The sequence below is a fragment of the Moschus berezovskii genome, chromosome 11 (genome assembly GCF_049115385.1).
Source record: "Moschus berezovskii isolate FMDL1 chromosome 11, NW_MosBer_1.0, whole genome shotgun sequence".
Classification (NCBI taxonomy): Eukaryota; Metazoa; Chordata; class Mammalia; order Artiodactyla; family Moschidae; genus Moschus; species Moschus berezovskii.
Genome location: NC_142470.1, coordinates 6,077,592 through 6,103,396, shown reverse-complemented (window position 1 = coordinate 6,103,396; position 25,805 = coordinate 6,077,592). Strand labels below are relative to the sequence as shown.

The 25,805-nt window shown below is 57.3% G+C and overlaps 1 protein-coding gene across 1 annotated transcript in view; it reads left to right on the top strand.

Annotated features, from left to right (window-relative positions):
- The window catches only part of ASS1 (argininosuccinate synthase 1), a 55,662-nt gene that overhangs the window by 14,668 nt on the left and 15,189 nt on the right, over positions 1-25,805 (top strand). The window contains exons 5-11 of the mRNA XM_055399303.2: positions 4,662-4,718; positions 6,966-7,040; positions 10,229-10,299; positions 10,513-10,543; positions 15,585-15,675; positions 18,342-18,426; positions 18,931-18,995. Coding sequence (XP_055255278.1) covers positions 4,662-4,718; positions 6,966-7,040; positions 10,229-10,299; positions 10,513-10,543; positions 15,585-15,675; positions 18,342-18,426; positions 18,931-18,995 — 475 coding nt within the window. The remainder of the gene's footprint in view (positions 1-4,661; positions 4,719-6,965; positions 7,041-10,228; positions 10,300-10,512; positions 10,544-15,584; positions 15,676-18,341; positions 18,427-18,930; positions 18,996-25,805) is intronic.

Sequence of the window (25,805 nt, the reverse complement as noted above, 5' to 3'; positions counted from 1 at the left end):
TGTTCTGGACTGAAACAGTGGCTCCTGTAGAAGAAGCAGGCTGCTGGGTGTGGCCCTAGCTTTCACCAACACCCTAGTTGGGGGCAGACTTTGAAAATCCAGAGTGTGGACCTGGCTGTTTGGACAGGGACCTGAGTTCCGCCTTCCACCTTCAGAGGTTCCAGGCTGTGTTCCGCCTTCTGCTTGGATGGTAGGAGAGGGTACAGGAGAACTCAGAGGTTCCGGACTCCCAGATTTACAGCTGGGTCCAGGTCCCAGCTTCCCTGCATACACTGTGTGACTTCATCCCATGAGTCTCCGTTTCCTCATCTGTGAAATGGGAATAAAATAGAACTGGCTCATGGGGTAGCTGGGAGCAGTAACCAGGATAATTTCAGTGAAGGGCTCAGCACAGACCTGGCACATCATAAACTCTCAGTGAGAGGGAAGTGCCCCGCTCAGACAATCACCAGACCTGTACTGGTACAGAATGAACCTCTCAGCCTCTCACCTGTACATGATGAAACAAGCTGGGCAGTGAGCCCCCCGTTCCAGGAGGTATTCAAGCTCAGGCCAGGAAATGAGGATTATGGAAGGGCTCCTGCTGAAGTAGATCCCCCCAACAGCACCATCAGGACCAAGGGTGCGTGGCTTTCAATGGAGTGAATGTGTGTATGGTGGGTCTGGCCCTGGTTGGGGAGGCTCTGAGGATCCAGGGAGAGACCCCTGCCAGACTAGCTCACAGGTAGCTGGGAATGGCTTCCCAGGTGGCACAGTGGTAAAGAGTTCATCTACCAACCTCGTCCCCAACACGTGACGCTTCCAGGCCCTGCCACCATGGCACCGTTGAACTTAGGAAAGTTGGAAATACCACAGACTCTCTTAAAATGAAATTGGCCTTATTTTAAAAATAATGAACCTAAGCTGCTTTGATGGCCTTCCCTGGTGTCTTAGTGTTAAAGAATCCACCTGCAGTGCAGGAGGCCTGGGTTTGATCCCTGGGTGGGGAAGATCCCCTGGAGGAGGAAATGACAATCCACTTAAGTGTTCTTGCCTGGAGAATCCCCATGGACAGAAGAGCCTGGCGGGCTACAGTCCATAGGGTCACAAAGAGTCAGACATTACTGAAGGGAGACATGGCAACCCACTCCAACATTGCCTGAGAAATCGCATGGACAGAGGAGCCTAGCGGGCTACAGTCGATGGGGTTCCTAAGAGCCAGACGTGACTAAGCACGTAAGCCTGCAGGTGGAAACAGCTGCCAGCACGTGTGTGCGTTGCTCCATTTGTACACAAGAGGGCACCAGAGGCTCAGGTTTGAGGCCTTCCTGGGCTGACCCTGCAGGGAACCTCTGTTTCCCTCTCTGGTCCTGCAGGGCTTGGGTTCTGAGAAGAACACTGTCTGCAGTAGTTTTGCGGCCTCTGGAGATCTGGGGACGGTCCTGCAGTTCACAGTGTCCATTAGAGAGATAGATTTGGAGCATCACCGGGGGGCTCCAAGACCAGCAGCAGGAAGGCCACAGGGGACGGGGGTTCCCTGTCTGCCCTCCACCCCAACGTCTCCCATCTTCTGGGGACTGATGAACATGACTTACCCCCATGCCTTGGTTTCCCCTTGTTTACAAGACCTGGGAAAGCCCCCAGCAGCCTTGAAGACAGCTGCCTACAGGAGGGGAGAAAATGGGGAGGAGCAGGGAGGCCTGGAGGGTTCCAGAGGATGCCAGGCGTGAGACGGGGTTGCTAGGGAGAGAGAGGCCACCCACCTGCAGGGGCTGGTGGTCTATTTGCCCACCCCCCTGGGAGGGGGCGGCATCAGTGACTTGAACACATGAGATGAGCATCCAGAGTGAGCGATGCCTGCCAGCCTGCAGAAGGCTGGCAACCCAGAGTCAGATCCACACGGGACACTTGAGCCAGAACTTTCTGCAAGTTGGGCAGTGGAGAGACCCAGGGCCTCGGGGCCCTCATTCCAGCCTCTCTCATCCACTGGCTCACTGACTCCACCCACTGAACCCTTACCCAGCACTGGTTTCCTCCATGCCCTGGGATATCCACATGGACAAAGCCAGTTCAGTCGTGTCTGACTCTGTGACCCCATGGACCGGAGCCCACCAGGCTCCTCCGTCCGTGGAATTCTCCAGGCAAGAATACTGGAGTGGGTTGCCATACTCTCGTCCAGGGGATCTTCCCAACCCAGGGATCGAACCCACATCTCTTGTATTGGCGGACGGGTTCTTTATCACTAGCACTGCCTGGGAAGCTCATATCAGGGACTAACCCAGCAAGGGGTAATGGTGGCCCTGAGACGTCAGAGGGACCAGGAATCAGCAGTGATGTCAAGCAGGAAGGGCACCCCAGGCTGCAGGAACAGCTGGTGCAAAGACCCGGAGGCCCGAGATGGCTTCCCTGCCCGGGCCCAGCCCAGGTGGCACCTGGTGCAGAGAGGGCTGGGGCTTGCCCCTTCACAGCCCTTCGGGGACTCTGATCCCTCCCCGCCAGAGGGCTGCACAGGAGCTGGGGTGGCCCTTCCCGAGCTTCCTCCCTCCCTCCCCTGGTTTTGAAAGAGGGGCCTGGGAATAGGAGCCGGAGGGCCGTGGGCAGCAGTTTTGGAGACGGCGCCATCTGTGTGGCTCATCCAGGGCAGATGGGAGGGCCCCGTGCAGTCCCCGAGGGCACAGCACCTGCACTTGCACACATGTGTCTGCACGCGGACACACGGCGGGTGTGCAGGACGTGATGTACCTCCCCCCTCGGCCCCCTGGATCCCGCCAGTGCCACCCTGGGCTGGGGGTCCTGGAGTCAGGGAGGGGGACTGGACAGGTCTCAGAGCCTGTCTGGGACAGAGTTTTCAACTCTGGCTCCTGCGAGGGCCCCTGGCTTGGGAACAGATGGGTGTCCCCACGGCGATCCTGTTGGGCAGACCCCTGCCCGACATGCCAGTCCAGGGAAGCACAAACCACCATTGTGCTGGGGAAACCTGAAGCCCTGGAGGAATAATCGCCACGATATGCAACACTAGACCATATGTTTTAAGAGTCTAAAGCAAGCCTGCCTCTAATCAAGTACCACCGCCGCTGCTCCAGGAACTGTGCAGCCCACTGGCCCTTGGGGGGCATTACCACCTGTGCCTTGGTTTCCCCATCCATGTTGTTATTCGATGTTCATTTGCTCAGTCGTGTCCAGCTGTTTGTGACCCCATGGACTGCAGCACGCCAGGCTTCCCTGTCCTTCACTGTCTCCCTGAGTTTGCTCAAACTCACATCCATTGAGTTGGTGATGCTATCCAACCATCTCATTCTCTGAGATGGGGGTAATAACGGGGCGCTGCCATGTAAGGATTCGTGGAGTTGTGTCTGGAGCTCAGCCCCATGACCTGACGGTGAGCTGTCAGGGTGGGATTGGTGCCTTCTGGCTGTGTGTCCCTGGACAAGTGGCGCCACCTCTCCGAACCTGAATTGCCTCATCTGTAAAACAGGGTTAGAAACCCCCCACTGGTGCCAGGTGGCTCTCCCGTGGGAAAGCCAGGACACAGTAGGCCCTCACTGGACCAGATGGAGGCCGATGGGGACGGCTGGTCTGGCCCAGCCCATGGGCCTGGGGAGCGATCAGAGAGGAGCAGCCTCAGCTCCTGGATCCAAGGAGAGGGGCTGAAACCAGTATTTCCGCGTCGCCTGACAAGACTCTGGAAAATAACATGTTATTCCCGCCGCTGCCTGGCTGCGCCCGTGCAGTTTTCACAGTAGGCGAGAGGTCCCTCTGTTATTTCCACAGCGCTTAAGCCTCCCTCCAGGCCGCCGAGTTGATGGGGGGCAGGCGGGTGGCTAGAAGCCATTGTCTCCGGGGCTGGCGGGCTGCGCCCTCTCCTCCTCCCCACAAGGATGTAGATCACTCACCCGAGGGGGATGGGGCAGTGGGGCTCCCATGCACCGGCTTGGGCTGGGCTCTATGCCGTTGGACAAGCCCCTCCGACCTCTGGACCAGTTTATGCAGAGAAGCAAAGGGCCTCGGTGGTCATCCGCATCCACCCTTCCCCAAACCAGCCATGGCGAGGAGACGGGGCTCCCAGTTCAGTGAACACAATGCCACGAAACCGCCAGAAATGAGCCTGATCTTGGGGCCGGTGAGGCCAGGCAGGAAGGGGCTGAGGCATGGGCAACCCCGGGGAGGCTGCCTGAGGTCTCAGCGGAGCCAGACCTCCAGCCCCGCAGGTGTGTGCGCCACCCCCCTGGAGAGTGGGCATACACGATGACCCGTGTGCGTGCCCTGTTGCGTTCCCAGACACACACCCACCCCTGCCTGTGCATGCCGTGGCCTTAGCCCCCACCTGCCACGGATGCACCCTCACACCAGTGCACACAGAGGTCCTGACCGCCACAACTCAGTATGCGCCGTCACATGGGCATCTTGTGCATACACATCCTGCACACCCGTGCGGCTGCACAGCTCGGCTCTCCACTCAGGGAGACCCGGGTTCGAGTCCAGGGCAGAAAGCCCGCTCCAAGAAAGCCCAGTGTTCATCTTTTAGATGGGCTTGTAGCACCCAGTTCAGGAGGGGAGAGCCTGTGCGGAGACAGAAGTGCCCAGGGGGCATCATCGAGGGTTGCCCGGCACTGCCTCTGCCCTGAACCCTCCCAACCGGTCCCCATTCTGTGGCTCCTGAAACCCCCCATTGAATGTTTCAGGGGAACGACCAGATCCGGTTTGAGCTCACCTGCTACTCGCTGGCCCCCCAGATCAAGGTAGGATGTTGCTTCTCTCCCCTGAAAGGGTGGGTGCTGGGGGCTGAGGCCCAGGGTGGGGGGAGCAGGGCACCGGGCTCCCTGGGAGGTTCCCCAGACAGGGGCCTTGTGGCGGGTGATGCCCTTCTTCCACGGAGCACTCCCTTCACTTGCCCGAGCCGCAGGGGACAGCACTCTGTCCCTGACCATTTGTCGTTCTCGGAGAGGCTGCCCGGGCGCCTGGGTGGGTCAGTCACTGGATGGAAAGACGAGGCTGCCCTTCCAGCAGCATCCTTGCGGGTCCAGGTCTGCCTTCCCATGTGCGGACTAGGACCATTCTGGGCTGATTTCAGGGCTGCTCACAACCCTCCGCCCCAGTGGGGGCCCCCCAGCTCAGGCCCCCTCCTCCCCGGCTGCCTGAACCCTGACCCCGGGTTCTTGGATTCCTTCCTGGGATGGGGAAAACCAGACCCAGGCCTCCGGGCAGCTAGTGAACAGAGTCCACAACAGAACTACCCTGCGCGCTGCAAACGCAAGCCCCAGGGTGATTGTTTCGATTTTTCTAGTGGCCCCGTCAAAAAACCAAGATGGAAAACAACCGGTGACATCATTTTAATGACATGTTTTATTGAGCCCTATATATCCAAAGTGGTATCTTTCAACGTGTTATCAATGTTGAAATATCTTACATTCTTTCAATCATAAATCTTTAAGCCCCTCTGTGTGCTCTCCACTTAGAGCTGGGACCGGCCACATTTCGGGCCTCCATGGCCACGTGTGGCCCCTGGCTCCCATTTTGGACAATGTGGGTGGGCGTGGCCCCGATTTTCTTTGCAGCCACTTCTGGCTAAAGCTACAAAAGATGTGCCCTTCCCAAGTCTGCAAGGGGCCCTAAGAGCTTTCATTTTTTTTCTTTTAAGTGGAACCTCTTTCTCTGTCCCTTTAACCAACCAGCTGCTGCTGCTACTAAGTCACTTCAGTCGTGTCCGACTCTGTGTGACCCCATAGACGGAAGCCCACCAGGCTCCCCCGTCCCTGGGATTCTCCAGGCAAGAACACTGGAGTGGGTTGCCATTTCCTTCTCCAATGTGTGAAAGGGAAAAGTGAAAGTAAAGTCGCTCAGTTGTGTCCGACCCCTAGCGACCCCACGGACTGCAGCCTACCAGGCTCCTCCATCCATGGGATTTTCTAGGCAAGAGTACTGGAGTGGCTTGCCATTGCCTTCTCCGAACCAACCAGCTAGCAACTGCTGAAGGGGTGAGAGTGGCCCGGAGGTGAGCAGTAATAAGCTCTAGTGATCTGCTTTGACCCCAAACACCAGGAGGCAGAGAAGCCCCCCAGACAGTAGCTGCCTGTTGATGCTGCAGGCGTGTGGGCCTGGGCCCTGGCCTGACCCCCACTCTCTGTTCCCACAGCAACTTGGGGGGCCAGGGTGTCTGGTTTCTGGGTCTTTGTCTGCAGAAGCCAAGCCCAGGGGTGGGATGGGGCTTGCTGATGGGGCCCCAAGCTGGTCTCTGGGAACCAGGATGAGGCCAGAGGGTGCTCCACCCAGGTGCTGCTCATTTCAGGACTGGGGGGCGCGCGCACAGCCACCGCAGCCCCACCGGCACTGCCAGCCTAGAAATCAAACCATCTTCTCCATCTAGATGACACCTCCCCACCCCCAGTTGAGCAGAGGCCTGGCTGACTCCAAGGCTGAGTGGGGGCTTTTCTTGGGGGACCTGTCCCTGACACCTCCCCCCAACCCCCAGGCTGGTAGGATAAGTTCTGTGCCCCTAGTCAGGCTCCAATTCCCCTCCTTTCCCCACCCAGAGCAGCCCTGGGGGTGGGGGGTGGGAAGGTGGCAGGAGGGTGGGTCGGGGATGTGCTTGAGCCCCCGCAGGGTCAGGCTAGGTGGCTTTAGTCACCAGGGGTGAGGGGGCCCTGCACCTCTAGACAGGGGTGCCATCGAGAAACTTGAGGCCTGTCTGGTTCAAACCCTCACGTCCCAGTTAGGGAGACTGAGATCCAGAAGGACAGGGACCTGCCTGGGGATACGCGGCCATTCTGCCATGGAACTCAAGCTTTCTCCAAAACCACCCTCTGGGGTGGCAGGCCTTGTCCTTCTCCTGCCTAATGGGGTCCCCTGCCCACCGCCCTTCCCATGGGCTACACAGACCCCCCCACCCAGGCCACTGGTGGCCCCTCAGGCCCCTTATCAGAGAGGGCGACTCTGTAGCTTCAGGTCCTAGAGGTATCAGCAGCCCTGGCTCCTTGTCTCATGTCCAGGTCATCGCTCCCTGGAGGATGCCTGAGTTCTATAACCGCTTCCAGGGCCGCAACGATCTGATGGAGTATGCGAAGGTAAGGCCAGACTCCGCCATCACCCCAGCCCTCGTCCGCTGCCCGCCCCCCAGGCACGTCCCTCCAGAGGCTCGAGGCTGGGGCTGATACCCGTGCCTGGGGACCGAACCTCAGCCCTGGTGCCCTCCCCCAGCACCTGTTCCCTGGGCTGGCCCCACAGAACTAACTGTGGTCCCCGCCAGGACTGAGCATCTCTCAGGTCACCCCGCCCCACCCCCTCCACCAGTCCACCCAGCGGGAGGACACCGGGCTCCCTCCGCTTCCCGTTCAGATTGCCATCTCTGCGGTGTATGTCACTCAGACGGGGGCTGTGAGCGAGGCTGTTCTCTGCCCCTAATTACCTGACTAATTGTCCCCGGTGCTTTCGCAGGAACAGGTAGGTCCTCCGAGGGCCAGAGGCAGACAAAGACTTCTGCAGCACAGCCCTTTTTGAAGTACAAGTTGCAATAAAACAGATTAGAAGTTTTGCATCAAGATCCTTAGCCACTCCCCAGGGTACCTTTCTTTTTAGCGACTCGATGGCAGCGCTTGACAAACAGCCTCAATCAATCAGACAGGGGAAAGCAACCTGGTGCACGCACCAGAAAATTGCTCGGGTTTTTAAATAGCAGTCACCGGGGCTGGCTGTGAGCTCTCGCTGCAGCCAAGGTGCCGCGTGGTGGGGGACGCGGCGGGGACTCAGCCCTGCCCCTACCGCCAGCATCCCATTAAGACCTGGAGAGCTCGGAGGAAAGATCTCCTCGACCATCTGTTGTTTTATTATTAAAAGGGGAGTTTACAAGAGCAAGCCCATATGTTGCCAAACAAATTTTCAAATAGCAGAGCTATTAAGGGAACGGGGTTAGAGGCTTTCTTCCCCTCCTTGGTCTCCTTGAGGATACAGAATCTGAAGCACGTTTTATCTTGAAGAATAATGAATCTGGAGCCCCGGCCCATCCCCGTTCTCACGCCAGCAGTCGTGGTTGGTGAAAGGGCTGACCCATAACACTGTCCTTCGTTTCTGTGAAGCTCCCAAGCAGAAGCGGCTCCTGGGTTTTGCCAGAATTTCTGAAGTCATTGTTTGTCCCAAGGCTCTTGGCTCAGCTTCTGTCTCAAATAACCTTTTAAACAGGAAAGTTTGCCCCGGTGAGAGAGTCTGGGTCGCCACCACTGAGCCTCCCTCAGAGGCTGGTATCAGAATCGAGCTCTGAAAAATCTGACCACGTTCTAGAATGATGGCAGTGTCTCTGCACCCGGGAGTGACAGGAATAACTGAGCAGCAGCCAGACTCTGTCCAAAACTCAGAGCCACGCAGCTGCTTCAGCTGAAACTAAAATCAATGGGGCTTTGAAAAACCCCCGCTTTCAAGACCCGTTAAGTCGCCAGGCCGCAAGGTGCTGTAGGGAGACTCATGACAAACATGCATTTGTATCACTTTCCATCTCCCCCACCAAATCCATCATCCAATGGGAAAACCACTCAGAACCACCCCATCCTTATCATTGTCACCATAATTCTGTTGAAGCCAACATGCAAGGTCGGGGTCTGGAAAGTAGAGCAGTCTTCTGTACATGCGAAAGATGGTTCTGTTTTCTGTTGTCAGTTGCATCCAGAATTTCCGGGGTGTGGGTGTGTGTGTTGCTGGGGAGCTCAGGACAGAGAAGGGAAGGGAAACAAGCCTCTTTGGTTGAGGGCCTGTGTTTGGCATTTGTGTGTATCTCCCTGCTGAGGAAGGGCTGCCATCCTGTTCTTCTCTCCTTGCTCCAGCAGAGCCCCAGTGGGAGAGAGAAAAGGCAAGAGTGTTTCCAAACTACCCCCCAGAAGAAAGGCTCCAAGGAACCTGCCCACTGGCTTTCTCAGCCCCCAGCCCAGGGAGTCTCCTCTGCGGGGGGATTTCAGCCCAGATGGCACAGACAGGGTCCTGGTCCCCACACCTGGCCATCTCTGCCTGGAGACAGAACAGGGCGAACACGTGGATTTGACTCTGGGCACCTCCGTGGGGGGCAAGGAGCCCCCTGACATTGATCAGCCTTGAACTGAAATGTTCCATTTGCCCATGTGGTCTCCACTGAAGAGCATGCAGATTTTAGAGTGCATGTGGGCTGTTGCTTTAAAAACGGAGTGTCTTGGTAAAGCTGGAAAAACTATCCAGAAGGTTTAACCTAATTTATTTTGAAATTTTAAGGCGGTGATGAAGGAAACAGCAGGTCCCTGGAGGAAGCCTCTAGAATCTTAGTTGTGGGTATGAGCTGAGCCAGGGCAGAGAGCTGTCCGGAAAGATGGGGGTATTGCTGGTGGAGATTTGTGGGACCCTCTTGGGAGAGGTGCTGAAAAGGGGGCCCTGGGAGGCAGAGCAGAAGTATTGCTCATTTATAGGGGCTGGGCTAGGCTGGCTTAGCTGTCTTCTGTACCCGGTAAACCCAGGAGAAGCGAGCAGGATGGTATACTGTGCTGGATCCAACCAGGTGTCAGCCTGGGTGGCAAGGGACCGCTCAGGGAGCAAATATGTCTTTAATACAAAACACCCTCAACGTGTCACCCACAGCCTTTCAGGCCCAGGGTGTCCGTGGGGTCTCCCCCTAAACAAAGAATTGGATCATTTGGGAAGCAAAGCGTCATCAGATCGATGGTTACTCCTCTTCAGGGCGGCAGGGTTGGGTATGTGGTGACCATAGGCAGCAGGGGAGACGTGGGCCCAGAAAGTGCCTGGCCACACCCTGGGAACAAGTGTCCTGAACCAGAGGCTCTCGTGGGTGCCTCTTGCTCCCTTGGGTGAGCGTTAAGCACCCCTGTGGGTGCACATGCCTTGGTTGAGATCCACAGTGAAAGCTGGGTCCATTCCACCTCCCAGCTCATAAGGTGGCAGTCCGCGGACGGTGCTGGGAGACCCTCGGCACCTGAAGTGTGGACTCAGAATCTTCTGGAAGAAACCTCCAAGGTCAGCATGTACTCCACAGCATCTCGGACACTGGGTCTTAGAGTGTCTGCCTGGGCATGTTTAGAAATGGGGCCATCACTCCCCAGGCCAGCCTGATGTGGGGAGGAGACTGGGGAGGGCGGTCCAGGGTCTTGTTGGCCTGGGAGCCAGAGTTTGGGGGCGTCTTTGACTTTGAAAGGAAACCGAGGCAAGCAGGCCTGACCCTCGTGTCCTTCAAGCTGCCTCGTGCCAACACTGTCTTACCTGCGCTGTCTTAACCTCTTACCTGCAGCAACATGGAATCCCCGTCCCAGTCACCCCCAAGAACCCGTGGAGCATGGACGAGAACCTGATGCATATCAGGTAAGACGTCATCTGCCTGTCCACTGCTCTGCCAGGCCTCAGTGAGCACCCACCCGCCTGGGTCATGATGGAGTGGTGACCCATTGACCTGTGGTCCCCGCCCTCGTGGACGGAGCCTGGCGGCCTCAGGGAGGGCAGACCACCTCTTGTTGGTGAGTCCCTCTGCTCCTCCCGCACTGACTGCCCCCCGTCTTCCTTCTTTTTCCCCTGCAGCTACGAGGCTGGAATCCTGGAGAACCCCAAGGTAATCCCCCTTTCCCCTAAGCCCGCTGTCTTTTGGTGGTGGCTGCTCTGTGCCGACGCGGTCTGGTGTGTTTGTAGCCTAATTTGAAATTTCACGGGGGCCGGGCGTGGGGCTGGGGCTGAGCCCTGCCTGTGTTCCCCGACCCTCCCCACCAGGGCCCCTGTCGCCTGCCCACTCCTCACTGCGTTTTTCAGATCCTCCCCCCTCCCCGGCGCTCTTTTTTTTTCTTAATTGCTGCCACGATGAATAGGGGAAGGAAATATTTCAGGGAACGGAGAGTGCGATTGTGAGACAATAAAGAAGCAATTAGGCAGATGAGACACTTGTGGGAGGGCCCAGTCTGTGCCCACCAGCTCTCGGGCCGCCTCGGCTGCTGCCATAGGGGGAGGTGGCACAGATCAGAGCCTCAGGACCCATTTGTCTGGGCCTGGGCTCTGCACCCGCCAGCCCGCCCGCCTTGGTCTCAGGTCCCCAGCCTCCCCGGCTGGCTCCCGCTGGACCTCGGGGCTCTATTTGAAGTTAAGGTTTTTCTCTTTTTTGGCGGGGGTGGAGGGGTTCCTTTGTGTCTCCCCCTGCCCACTGTGGGAGATGAGGGAGGCAGGATGAAATCTATCCTGGGAAGAAAGAAAAAAAAAATCTCTTTGTCCCCCCAGGGACTGTCTCCACTCCCTGGCTGATTTGGGGGTGGGGTGGGCTGCTTGTCTGATGTTGGGGGAAAGTGTGCTGGGGGGTGGGCAGGGGCCCTTGTGCAGCTGGGCCAGGGCAGGGGTGGGGATGCCGGGGTGGGGGGCACAGGATCTAGGAAGGCCAGCTGGAGAGGATGGTTTGGGCGAGGGTGGAGTGAGCCTGGTCCTGGGGAGAGCTCCCCGTGGGGACCGGGCCCTCTGGATCTGTGTTGGCAATAATCGAACCTATACCAGGGGCTGTTTCTGGAGCCAAGCCTGGGGTCCGCATTCTCCTCGGCTCTGAGCCTCCTTGTGTCCTAGGGGAGGAAACTGAGGCCCAGAGGAATGACCCGCCCTCCCGGCAGCCTCTGGTTCCCCAATGGCCCGCACGCCTCCCCTCCCCACCTCAGTCCAGCAGTGTCACTCAGCAGAGCCCACACCCTCGCCCCCTGGGGGCTGATGGCCCCACGGGGCCGCTGCCTGCTGGTCACGGGCTTTTCCAGTTCATGCTTGGCTGACCCCACGACACTCAGGCCAGCCACCCCTAATTAGCCAGTCAGTCAGCGCCCAGGGGGCTGGGGGAGGCTGAGCGGAGCCCAGTGGCTCCTCTAGCAGCCTGTGACGGGGCTCTCACCCCACTGCCGGAGTGCAGGTCCCTTCCCCTCTCAGACCTCCTTTCTAATGAGGGCAGTGCATGGACAAGGAAGCGCTAGCCAGTGTATTTTTCAGGATTCTACTCCCTAGTCAAGCGGGAAGGTGAGTGCCTGGTTCCCAGAGACCTGAGTCTGAATCCTGGCTTTGCTTCTATTGCTGTGCAACCTTGGGCAAGCTACCCAACCTCTCTGAGCCTCTGGCTTATGCAAACAGCTGGACATCGCAACACCTGCCTCCTGGGGTGTGAAAGCCCTTGGCCTGTCCTGGCAGAGGGTCCAAGGCCTCAGCTGTGGGTCCAGGGGTCCCACCCTTGCTCCTCCAGCTGGCTAAGATTTTTTGCAGGAGGAAGGAGATGAGGTTCTCTCAGGAGTGGGTGCTCTGCTCTGCCCTCCCCAGGGGGAGTGGGGAGACCACACTCCCCCTGAGAAGTGTGGGGCCAAGCCGAGGGACCCAGGGGCTGGCCCACTCCAGCTCCGCTTTCCCAGGCCACCCGGCTGCAGGTGGGGGCCAGGACAGCCCCTTTCCACCAGTAGGTCCCAGGAGCCCAGGTGGGTGCTACTCTGCGCAGTGGAGGATCTCTGCACCATGCGCAGCCCTGACCCCCTCTGGAGGCGCTGGGGAGACCGAGCTCAGGGAACCGGTGGCCCCCTCCCTCCCCAATCCCCACTCCAAAAAAAGCCTGAGACCTGCCGAGGGGAGGGTTTGAAGGCAGATGGTGGAGCCATTTTCTGCCTCCATGAGGGCTGATTGAAGGGCAATGAGGCAGCTAACGCGAAGAAAGATAGAAATTTACTTGCTTTAACTTCATACGGCCCACAGTGAAAGAGTTCATTCAGCCGCCGGCCCGCCATATCTGATGGATGAATAAACCATTTGCCGCATCGATCATGCCTCTACATCATGGTTTACTTCATGGGCCATTTGCTTCCAATTTCTCCTTCTCAGCCCTGTTTCATGCTTTCTTTCGCCCTCTCCCCACCCCCCCTCCCTCCCCACCAGCTCTCTCTCCCGTTTTTTTTTTCTTCACTCTCTTCCCTCCCCCAACACCCCCACCCCCACCCCGAGATGACATTGGAAGTGAGCCCTCCCGCTGGGATGGATAAATAGGTGGTATTGATACTCAGCAACAAACTATTTGTCATTTGAACTGGGCTTTTAGGAAGGCAGAGTAAAAAGAAGGCAGGCGTGAGCCACCACCTCGGGATGCAAAGCAAATGTCCCTTTATTTCTATTTAGTTATTTTATTTAATCAGTGCTATTCGGGTGTCCTGCTTCCCACTGCAGAGAGAGCAGGGATGCCGGCCGCCGGGTCTTCCCACCTCCTCTCTCCCGAATGCACTCTCGTCCTGTCCCATTCTCTGTGTGTTCGTGGCTCCGGTTAAGCGCGGCAGGAGAAAGTGACAAGCCCCAGGTGCAGGTGGAGGTGGGAGGCAGGCAAGTTCGGATGGAGGGGCTGGGTCTCAGCCCTGGCAGGCAGCTCGGAGTTCAACTCGGGCTGGACGGTCAGTGAGGAGCCCCCAGCAGGTGGGGAAGGAATTGTGGAGTCCTGTTGGTCACCCAAAGGCCCCAAGTGTTAGCTCACTTCGCCTTTTGGCCGAGGATAGCCCTGGTCCCAGGGAAGGTGGTGGTTGGTTAGGCCTGGGGGAGCCGGGCATGCCTCTGACCATATCCCTCATGCTGTCTCTCAACAAAGCAGCTGGGAAACAGCGTGGCGGGGGGGCGGGGGCGGGAAAGCGCACCGGACAGGGGCTCTAGAGTCTGACTCCCACACCGGTGGGGCGGGGTGGCGGGATGGGGACAGGAGGCTTCTTCGGCCTTGGTTTTTCCACCTGGTCCATGAAGCCATCAGGCTGGAGGTCCTCAAGGAGGCCCCTCCCGCCCCTCCTTGGGTCTGTCTTGAAGGTCCGTTCTGGGCCCCTGTTCCCGCCCCCTAAGGGGAAGCAGGGGAAGGGATGGCACTTGGCCTCGAAGGCGCTTTGAAGGCGCAAGGGCTTTATTCCCAGTCCCATCTGAGCCCAGGAGTAAAGCTTTAAGGATCGCTGTCCTTGTTTGCCCAGGACTGTGTGGTGGGGGGAGGGTCTCCGAGTCTGAAACCGTGGTGGTTGGTCATCCTAACATAGAGTCAACAAGTAAGGTGACCGCAGGGCGCGACCTCAGGGGTCCCGGAGGCCCCACCTCTCTGCCCCCCCGAAGCAGCTCTTCTCCGAGGCAGGTGTCACCAGGAGGCTGTTCCAGTCATCCTGTCACCTGCAGGGCAGGTGACAGCACCAGGCCCTAGTTGGCACCTTCTTGGATGACTTTCATGTCCAGTAAGAAATATAGAAGCTGTCTATGTATTTAAATTGTAAGGCAGTCAACAGAAAGTGTTAGTCACTCAGTTGTGTCTGGTAGCCTGCCAGGCTCCTCCCTCTGTGGGATTCTCCAGGCAAGAGTACTAGAGTGGGTAGCCATTCCCTTCTCCAGAGGATCTTCCCAGGTGAGGGATCAAACCTGGTTCTCCCACACGGCAGGAAGATTCTTTATTGTCTGAGCCACCAGGGAAGCCCAAGGCAGTCAAAAGCAGGTATCATTCCCCCTCCCCACCCATTTTACAGATGAGAAAACTGAGGCTCAAAGAGGTGAAGCAACTTGCCACAGCCTGACACCGTGACCCCCAGCTTTGGGGTGTTTTCCACTGCTCTGAAACCTATCACATCACTGTTCAAGGCCTCGTGGGTTTCCTGCCCTGGGCCATGTGGCCTCTGCCACCCCCACACAGCCTACGTCACAGCACCAGCAGTCCCCGTCTGCTTCTAGTTCTTCCTCCGTAGGTGGGGGAACAGTTCTTGACCTCACCCACCAGGGCTGCAGAAAACGCAAAGGAAACTGCAGATGCGAAGTGACATGGGAATGCTTGCAGGGTTTTGACAGCCAGGGATTGAAGGGACTACACTTTCCAGGACGTTAGCAGGTGGACAGCAGCTGGGCCCTGGGATGCCCACGGGACGGACTTGAGCAGTCAGGCCCAAGAGCCCCCTGGCCTCATCATGGCAAGGGTCCAAGCTGCAGCCTGAAGGGGTGGGGGGTTGGGGAGGGACCTGGGGAGTTCCAGGCAGCCAGCTGCCCCTCCACCACCACACTGAGTCGAGAAAGAGGCCCAATTTCCAACACGCCCAAGAAAAAATATACATAAAGGTTGATGTGTTTTCAAATGGGTTTTTGCTTCGCTCTTCCCTTTTCTCCCTGTGTGTATTAACCTCGGGGACCCCAGGGACGGCTCTCCTCGCCGGAGCACCTGCTGGGGTCAGGCGCAGTCATTAGCTTTGCGGTCAGTGCAGAATAAACCCCAATTCCGTGTGCTGGGGAGAGAGAGAGCACGCGCGCGGGTGTGCCCACGCCCGCTCCTGGGAAGCCCACCTAGCGCCTCACTCCCCCAAAGTCACGCTTTTCCTGCCTGACTGGCTCCTCCTGCTATTCCACCTCCAGCTGTGGGGGCGTCAAAGAAAAAGATGAGATCAAGTTGAGGGGAAAAATTGTCTGATTTCTCGAGCCCTTTGTTTCCCAGGCCCCTGGCAAGTGGGGCTGGCTCCAGGTAGGGGGGCTGGGAGGCCGGCCTGCTGGCTCGACTGACCAGCCGACGGCAAGTGGCAGCAGGACCCTGGCTCTGGAGAGGGCTGCAGGAGACTGACCTGGCACAGCGCGGCTCAGACACACTGTCCTCCAACCTCTTTCTGTTTTGTCAGAACCAAGCGCCTCCAGGCCTCTACACAAAGACCCAGGACCCGGCCAAAGCCCCCAACAGTCCGGACACCCTTGAGATTGAGTTCAAGAAAGGTAGGTGCCTGCCCAGTCAGGACTCCATGGGGTGGACTTCTGGGGCCCTGGCTCCTTGCCCCTCCTTGCCTGGGAGCCCCCGGGCATGAGCCCTCTGCATTCCTCCTGTGTTTCCCGGAAGCCAGGGTTCAGATGGGGTCTTCAAATGTTCCCAGCTACCCCCTCCCCAGATGGCATGATCCGTGGAAGCCTTCAGGTTTGGGAGGAAAGCACCCCAGCGGCTGTCCCCTGGTCGGTGGACACCAGGTTGGAGGAAGCATTCTGGGGAAGTCACTCCACTTTCCTGGGCCTCAGTTTCCTCATCTGTAAACTGGGGATAAAAGAGCACTTGCTGCCTCGTGTTTTCATGGTACAGAGTGAGATCTGGATGGGGTGTATCTGGTGCAGGAGTGGTCACCATGGAGGTCACCCAGGAGGAGAGCCAACCTTGGGGGCCCCCTCTGACCCCACAGCTACCCCTAAGTTAGCTGCCTGGTGCGTCTCCCTACCTCCCCACCCTGGGTTCAAGCTGCTGCCACACTTGCTTGTGTTCTGATTTCCTCATCTTCTCTGCAACCAACATGAAGCGTTTGCTGGCCTGGCCCGAGTGCCCGGCCTTGAGCCTGGCATCAGGGACACCCTCCCCACCCCAACCTTGCCTCGGAAGACAGAGGGGAAGGCAAGACATGCTGGGTAATGGAAGAAGCAGGACCTGCTTCAGGGTGGGGGCTCAGGATGTCCAAAGAGGGGACTTTTCCAGGAGGCTGCAGAAATCGGAGAGGCTTCCTGGAGGCGATGGCGCTGGGCAGGAGCTGGAGGAGCCAAGAAGGGGGTGTGAAGCCATCCCAACTCCAGGCAGGGAGGCTGGTCCTTCCAGCCATAGGCAGGGAGGGAGCCGAAGGAGAGGGACTCGGAGACAGATCCCAGCTCCCCACTGCTAGTGCGACCTTGGGTCTTGGCTCCTTCACCTGTAAAATGGGCACAGAAATGATGCTTGTAGGTGCTGAGCATGGTGGTACTTTAATCATCAGCCTCTTCCTGGGCTTGCGCAAGAGCGGCTGCGCTAATGGGCGTTTTCGTTGCTGTGGCCCCACCTCTGCCATCAGTTCAGACACTTGAGTGTCATGCCCCCTGGGGACCAAAAGGCCCTTAAAGTCTAAGGCCCTTAAGGACAACTAGAGCACTGAGTCCATCTTATGCCCACCCTCTGTGATCCAGGGCCGTGAGGATATGGGGCCTCTGAGCATCATCTCTGAGAAGATGGGGATGCACCCAGGCCTGGAGCCAGGGAGAACGGTGAGGGTAGGAGGTGAGCGGGAGGCCACAGACAGTCCTGCATGCTGGACACCAGCTCTGGCCCCCTTTCCCTCCAGGAATAGATAGGCCAGCCCCGAGGGCCGAGCCCGAGAAAAAACAAGATCCATTTTAATGACTGGGGGACTGTCTAGGAAAAAAAAAAAAAGTAGACGGAGGAACCCTCCCCGACGACTCCCCATTCACTCTCTAGTTAATTTATTTGAAGTTTTAATCTAATTATTAACTATTTTAAAGGCTAAGAGGCTTTCTCCGGCGGCGGCAGCAACAATGTCTGCTCGTCTCTGGGGGCAGGCCTCATCCAAGGCTCCGCAAGGACGACAATAGGACCCGGAGTGAGAGAAAGGGAGAGGGGAGAGGCGGGTGGGGGGTGGGGGCGGTGGGCAGAGGGGCTTAAGGTTCATTATTGGGCAGACTTACATTTAATAGCAATTTACAACCAAGTTATAAAACCCCTGGAAATGGGGGTTAAGAATGGCCAGGCTGACAGCCCCTGAGCGAAGCCCCTCCAAGCGGCGCCCGGCTAATAAAGACTCGAAAGCCGCTATTGAGGCCTGATTGGCATCCGATCGCTGGCTCCATGGTAATGAGCTGGGCAGATGGGTGGGAGATTAGCCGCCAACTTTGAACAGCTTTTCTTTGTCACTGTTACAGCTCTCTTGTTAGGCCGCTAATACATTTATTGCTCATTTCACACCGCTCGAGAAAGTGCCCCTTGCTATTCAAAGTCAACCCCGAACCCACCCACCACACCCCCCTCCCGCCACCCCCCTTGACTTCCCTCCCGAGCGGTCACCTTCCTTCTGCCGCCCCAGACCCAGATTCTCGGAATTCACGGGCTCCTCCAACAGCTCGCCGGCTGGAACAGGCATCTTCCCGCCCCGATCTGGGGTGCGGGGTCAGGGCGTGGGGGTCTGCCTGACAGACATGGCAGGGGGCCGTGTGTGTGTGTGTGTGTGTGTGTGTGTGTGTGTGTGTGAGTGAGTTCAGCCGCACCTCGGCCAGGCGGGCCCCCCAGTAACTGGTGGGACAGAAGGTTCTCCCTCGTAAGACAATGGCGGAGCGTGAAATTCAATTAGTTCAGGGCCTGGTTCCAATTTCACAGCCCCTACATGCAAAAGGAGCAGAGAGAATGGGACGGGTGGGGAGAGCGTTTTTATTGCATTTTCCCTTCCATTCTGGGGGGCTTTCTCGCCCATTCTCTCTCCCCAGCAGGCCTCAACCTGCACTGGGCTTCTCAAGGAGTCATTTGGAGTCCATATCTGTCACATCCATTTAAGGCGTTGCGGGCGGAGGGGGAGGGCGGGGTGGCAGCCACAGACCGCTCTGCTGAGCTCCAACCATGGGCCCCCTACCCTCTCCTCCTGCCCTAGGGGTCCCCGTGAAGGTGACCAACGTCGGGGATGGCACCACCCACAGCACAGCCTTGGAGCTTTTCCTGTACCTGAATGAAGTCGCGTGAGTGCCTGCTGGGAACCCACCAGCCAGCCCCCGCCTGGACCACTGTGGCTGGTGGCCCCGGCCCCAGCCTTCGGGGCCAAGGAGGACAGGCCCGTGTCCTGCAGTCAGCCCTGGCACCAGCCCCATAGGAGTAGGGCCCTTTGGTTCTGTACGAGAGTCCCGGTGGCCCTGGGTCTTAGAAGGGAACAACCCCAGAGCATCTTCTACCCCTGGGCATGGGACAGTTGAGCCTCCCCAGGTCTCACCTGGGTGTGAGGCCAGGCTGGAAGGACAGCTGAGCAGTGGAGAGGGCTGGGTACCACAACAGGCCCAGATGGCGGTAACGGAAGTTGCACACTGAACTCACTGTGTGTCCCAGGCAATCCTTTCCCTCCTTGGGCCTCAGTTGCCCCACCTGTACAATGGGTGGCTGGACAAGTTCACCCGGCTCAGATGTCCTCTGAGTCTTGAATTCTGACACCCTGCACGTGGCCCCCAGTGACCAGATAGTTCTTCCCACAGTGGCAAGCACGGCGTGGGCCGCATCGACATCGTGGAAAACCGCTTCATCGGGATGAAGTCCCGGGGTAAGTCTGCTCGCCACTCTTGGGGGCGTGGCTTGGCTCCCAGAGGCCCCTGACACTCCCTGTCAGGTTCCAGCGTGCTACTCCCAGGCTGACTTTGGGCAAGCCCTTTCACCCTGCCAGACAGTTTCCCTTCTGTGAAGTGGGGATGAGGGACCCTTGACCACTGCCTTCTGATGGCATCAGGAGAAGAGCAGGGAGAGGCGCAGAGGAGGCGGACCCAGGGCCCTGAGGTCAGGCACTCCAATGCCCCGGGCGGCGGGTCAGCCAGGCTTAGGGGCAGGCCACATAGGGCCGATTTCGTGGTCATTAAGGCGACATTGAGGAGGCCAGCTGGCCTGGCAGGGTGGGACTCTCGCCAGGGGTGGGTGCTATGAGCCAGCCAGGGCCTGAGGGCCTGTCTCATGACACGGGCATGACATGTTCAGTCGCTCAGTCGTGTCTGACTCTTTGCAGCCCCACGGACGGCAGCACACCAGGTTTCTCTGTCCTTCACCATTTCCCAGAGCTTGCTCAAACTCACGTCCGTTGAGTCGGTGATGCCATCCAACCATCTCACCCTCTGTCACTGCCTTCTCCTCCTGCCTTCAGTCTTTCCCAGCATCAGGGTCTTTTCCAATGGGTGGATTCTTCACATCAGGTGGCAAAAATACTGAAGTTTCAGCTTCATCATCAGTCCTTCCAATGTATATTCAGAGTTGATTTTCTTTAGGACTGGACTTTTTGCATGATGCTGGGGTGGGGCTCTGCCTTGGTGCTGAGTGGCTGCCTGGCCCATATCCACCTCTGTCTGGGCCTGAAAGGAGATGAGGCTGGTCCCCAGGCAGGTGCAGAGCCCATGCTTCCCTCTCAGTCCCTCATCGGGTCGTCTCGACTGCACCCAACCCCCATTCCGTTCGAGGAGATCTCATGTCCCCCGTGATGAAGCAATGCTGCGTGCTTCTGACTTCCATGAGGGAGGGGCAAACCAGCCATTGACAGTACCGGTGGTGGGATTAAGGTCCCTTGTGTGAGCAGGTGTTCAGCTCACTTTGCTAAGGTCAATTTAAAAAGATGACACAACCAAATAAAACCAGGCCAAGGTCATGGCCCTTTGTCCTTTGGGATGTTTTCACTGAGACTCTAAAATCCAAAGAGAACTGATGGCAAATTTCTGGTCAGGGCATTGGTCCTCGAGGCAGGATGCCAGGGCTCTCACGTGGAGTGCAGGTTCACTGCTCCTGGCTGATGACCTTGGACTTGGTAGCTCAGTTTCTCCAGGTACAATGTGGCAGGCGTTGGGACAGGAGTTGGATCATTCTGGCTCTGACCTGTTTGAATTTACCTCAAAAGGGGAGGAAGGAAGCAAAGTGGCTTTGCCTCCTGTGTGTGTTTTTTTCCCTCCTCGACAAGACTATTATTGTGAAAAACAACCTAATTGAAAGTCTCGAGAAGACCTTGTGGAGAACAATATCACTAATTAGCTGCTCCCTTGTGCCCTCTCTTACCTTTGTGTCTTACTTACGGCCAACATCTGATTAAATGTCCCTTTGTCTCACTTTGCCCTTGGGAGGCAGCACAACGCAAATTATCTGAAGCAGACCCCGGAGGGACCTTGGCGAGCCAGAGCCCAGCACCCTCGCTTTACAGGCGGGGAAGCCAAGGCTCAAAGTCACAGGCACGTTGGTGGTGTGTTCAAGACTAATGTTGAGGCCCAGAGAGGCACGCGGTGGAGGGCTGAGAGCTTGAGCTCTGCAGTGGGGCAGATCCAGGCTCTCGCCTGAGTGTATTAGCAGGACCCGGCCCAGTGGAAGAGTTTCTTAAATGCAGCAGCCCCATAGGGATGCTGCAGGTGTCGAGGCAGCCCTTGCCCTCTGGGGACTGTCCAGTCGGCACCATGGTCATGTCCCTCCTCTGTCCGAGGCAGGCGTCGCCGACTGTGGGTGCAGATCAGCAGCGTTCACAGTGGACAGATACGCACTGGCCTGAGAGCGCGCTGTGAAACGGCACCCAAGTGCGCTGGGCTCTCCCGGGAAGACATCCTGAAAGAGGTGGCAGGAGAACAGACTTTCACTGGTAGAAGAAGGTGGAATAGAAAGGAGTGGGAGCCTCCCAGTGTGAGTGGCAGGAGCAGCCCCAAGTGGCCAGTTGGGTGGCGGGTTAGGTGTGAGGCTGGCCGGCCTCCTGGAGACCTGGCAGAGGCGCACTGAAGGGCTGGTGTCAGGGGCCAGGCTCGGGTACCAGACTTGACCGCCTGCCTCTCTCCTTCGGAAAGCAACGTAGCCTAAGAGGCTTCATCCATGAAATAGGTTGTTGGGCAGATCGAACACCTCTGTGTTGACCTATAGTGGGTGCCATGCCTGGAAGTAGGCTTCCTACCTGTTCTCCAGAACTGGGGGTGTCATCACCTTTGAAGACTGGAGACATGAGGTTAGCACTCAGTTCCAACTTCCTTGGCTTCTTACCATTCACCTGAGGAAAAGATTCCTGGAGCAGAGCCCTCACTCTGCCCAAGTACTGCATGCGCACCTTTGAGGGGTTTTCCCTAAAAGCATAGAATTTAGCCTGAGAGTTGCTCGCTGTGCGTCCACAGGCAAGTTGCCTTCCGTCTCTGCACCACCTACCGGCAAAGGTAGGCACACTAGGGGATCTCACCTTCTCTCTCTCTGCAAGTTCTACTTTGCCTATTTTCTGACTTGGGGAGTGAGAAAGAAAGCTGCTTCTTAATTTTCGGGGGAGGTCTTGTCTTTCATTTCTCCACTCCCAATAAGTCACTGCGAGAAAGAAAGAGGGGTGATAGATGAAGATGTCGTGGGTTCGCCCACGAGATTTTTATTAGGTCTACGGTCAGGGGGAAAGCTGTTAATTGTCAATTATATGGAGGTCAGAGCAGGAAGGTGCTATTGTTCCTACGTTGGTGTACAAGGGGGAAATGTCATTTGTATTGATTTTACAAAGCTTAGAGTTGAAATTGGTTAAGGGCTTTTTTTTTTTTGCCGGGGTTGGGAGGGTGGGTGGGTAGGAAGCTGGCGGTGCTAATGTACCAGGTCTGGGGTGGCCGGGTTAGCAGCACTTGGGGCCATGGGGTCAGCGGCCCGGGGGCTGGGGAAGCCGCAGATGGAGTAGCTTTCGCTGTTTTGTGGCTGTTCACGTCGTCATTATCACATTATCTTTTTAACTCTGGAGGGGGGCTAATTAAATGAAGTAAATGAAATCAGTGGGGAGGAGGAGGGGGGCGAGGCAGGCAGGAGGGGAGCCGAGAAGGAGCTGGCGCTGGCCCTTCCCGCACCTTCTCCTGGGCTGGCTCCTCTCCCCCCAGCCCTGCCCCGCGGGCTCACCTCCGCGCCTCCCTCTGGCGCCCTCGCCTCCTCACCTCCCTCGTCCCCCTCCACTCCTCCCTCCTCTCTCACTTCCTCCTCACTCCATCACTTTCTGGTGAAGAAAGACTTAAGAGTTGCAACCCGCCTCTCCAGACCTCCCAGAGTCTCTGCTCAGATGGAAGATTCCAGATTGGAGGGAGACCTGTGAGGCAAAGGTGTTCGCATTCCCAGAAGCCCGGAGTGGCCAGCATCAGAGGCTCACCCTGATTCCCAGGGTGGGGCCTGCGGGGCACCTGGAGCATAGAGAAAGGCTAGCAACCCACCAGAACTTGCCTCCCCATCACCATGGCAACTGCCTCTCTCCTTGGCCTGGGACCTAAGCGGGGAGCTCTTGGGCTCCAGCCCAGCTCCCCTCCCCCGGCCTTTCCGAATCCCTTCCTCTGGACACCACTTACCCAAAGGATCAGAGGCAGTGGTCCAGGTGCCTTAACCTCCACCTCTGTCCCCCCACCCCACCCACCGGCCGAGTTGGCCGATCCCACTCAATTCTGCCAAATTGCTCAATTTCTGGGCTAACCTGGCCGCCTCGGGAAAACAGATGAGAAACATTTAAGCGGCCACAGCTGTTTGGGTTCCCACCTCTTCCTCCTCGGGCCACTCTACCCCCACCCTGGCCGCCCCCCAGCTCCTCGCCCTTCGTCCCCACCCGCTCTTCGGCAGTAATTATGGTGTGATTGAAGCCGCTCCACAGAGAACCGCTGACACCTCTGTCTTTTTCCTGTAAACACAGGGAGATGAAAATAGACACTTGAATCCGCTGTGCGTGTCACTCGGAACATGTCTGTTGTCTCTTCCCCAGCAACACCGAGACTCAGCTGTCATCTCCTCCTTTTTGTGAAGTGGTTTGTATGCCGACTGTCAAAAGCCCCAAATCCATAGTCTTTAAGCATCAGGATTCTGTCACTGGGGTGTTTTTTAAGTCATTTTTTTTTTCCCCAGAAGAAATACACAGAAATCATCTGTACCCCCTACCCCTGTGGAGAGGAGAGGGAAAGCTTTGAGATGCACACACACACACACACACACACACACACACACACGCACGACAGCAGAAACCTGAAAACAAGCTTTTTGATCAGTCACAATTAACTTTAACACCTTCTAAGGCAAGGAACGGGGATATTAATTGTGCTGGTGTGTTTCACGGCTGGGCTTCTCTTGCCTACGATTCCTCCCGCAGCACCCTCAGAGGGCTGACGGTCGTGTGGCTGGTCCTGAGGGCTCAGGAATGGGTGACTGTCCACCAGACACTCTCTGCTCTTTTCCTGGGGACAGCTATGATGGGGCAGTTTGGGGGTGGTGGTGGGGGTCAGGGGCTTCCCACGTGATTCAGTGGTAAAGAACTTGCCTGCCAATGCAGGACACGCGGGTTCAATCCTCAGGCTGGGAAGACCGCCCTGGAGAAGGAAATGGCAACCCATTCCAGTATTCTTGCCTGGAGAATCCCATGGACAGAGGAGCCTGGCGGGCTACAGTCCATGGCATCACAAAGAGTCGGACATGACTGAATGACTAAATAACAGCAGGGGTGGGGGCTAGGACAAGTCGTAGCTCTTCCTCAATGGAAAGCATGGATGTCCTCTCACCCGGCCAGCGACTGGTCCTGTTTCGTCTCTGGACTGTGGGGAGGTGATGCTAGGGAGCTGGCTACAGTGTTCCAGAAACGAAACCACATGTGCACCAGGGCCATGGCGTCTGCGTACTCACCTTCAGGCAGGTCTCGGCGGGACTCAGGCAAAAAGCAGTCGGCACTTGCTACCTTCTCCTTTCCCAGGCAGGTCGCCTGGGCCACAGAGAGGGCTGAGGCAGCCCAAGGCCACACAGCAGAAGTGAATTGCGCTGAACAGCTGTAACGGAGTAAGTTGCAAGGGACTTCTGGGCTGCACTCCCAACCTGCAAATACAGCTTGGACTCAGCTGGCCGGGTGTGGACAGGAGAGCACAGAGGCAGCTAGGTTCCCCGCGGGCTAAAGATGAGGACCGCTCCTGCCCTTGGCCTACCATTGTGACTGTGTGTGTACGAATGGGCTTTGAAAGTTTCTGGGTTTTTCCAAAATGTGGCAAAAGTAATAATTAGGAAGAATTAGAAGGCCCGTTTCTAGTCCAATAAATACTGAGTTCCTAGTATGTAGCGCTCGGTGCTCAGTCGTGTCTGACTCTTTGCGACCCCACGGACTGTAGCCCACCAGGCTCCTCTGTCCATGGGTTTTCCCAGGCAAGGATGCTGGAGTGGGTTGCCATTTCCTCCTCCAGGGGATCAGCCCCACCCAGGGATCGAACCTGTGTCTCTTAAGTCTCCTGCATTGTCAGGCAGATTCTTTACCCCTGAGCCCCCCGGGAAGCCCAGTATATAGTAAATATATATCGAGTTGCCAGAATGAGAAGGCAAGGCTTTGCCATTGTCTTGGCTCTTGGTGATAAAGTTTCTAAAATAATTGCGAGCTTGTCCCCTTTACCTTGTGGTTATTTCTGTCATTTTTGTTTGGAGGCAGATGTTTCCAAAAGCTCTGCACACCTCTAGCATTGTAAACAGACTGCTGTAAACATCAGGCCTTTCTCAGTGGCCTGGTGTCACTGGAAGCCACTTGTTTGTGGCACCCTAGTTCCGTTCCGTTCCGTCGCTCAGTCGTGTCCGACTCTATGCGACCCCGTGGACTGTAGCCTACCAGGCTTCTCCGTCCATGGGATTCTCCAGGCAAGAATACTGGAGTGGGTTACCATTTCCTTCTCCAGGGGATCTTCCCAACTCAGGAATCGAACCTGGGTCTCCCGCATTGGAGGCAGACGCTTTAACCTCTGAGCCACCAGAGAATGGACATGAGTCTGAGCAAACTCCAGGCGATGGTGAAGGACAGGGAAACCTGGCGTGCTGCAGTCCATGGGGTTGCCAAGAGTCAGACACGACTGAGCGACTGAACAGCTGTCCGCAGAAGGAGCCAGCCCCAAAGCCGGTGCCGAGGCCTTGTCTGCCCTCCTCAGGTCTTCTGTGTCCAGAGTCCCCAGTCTCACGCTGTCATTTTCGCAGCCACCCACCTGTCTCCCACGTTGGCAGCCCTTCTAAGCTCCTTCGGGGTTGTGTCTCTGAGGCAGTTAGTGCACGTGGATGACAGAGCCGGTTTGAACTGTGTTTATGAGAATAATGATGAGGGGTGGTGGGGGCCCAAGGCACTTCTCAGGGAGTCGAGGGCTTGGGCCTGGTGCCTGAACTGGGGGTTGGTGGTGTTTTCCTACCGGGGAGGCATTTACCCCCACAACTGATTCAGGGCAGCAGAAGTGGCCCAAGAGCTGCAGGCAGACAAGTGAAACTGTACCGGCGTGTCCTAGCAATGCCTTGCCTCTCTGTGCATGTCCCCGAACCCCAGGATGTTGGGGGTTTGCAGATAAGAGAGACTCGCTTCCCCATAGAGAGGCTCTTTTCCGCTCTGGAGCGCCTCGGAGCCTTGGGAACACTCTTC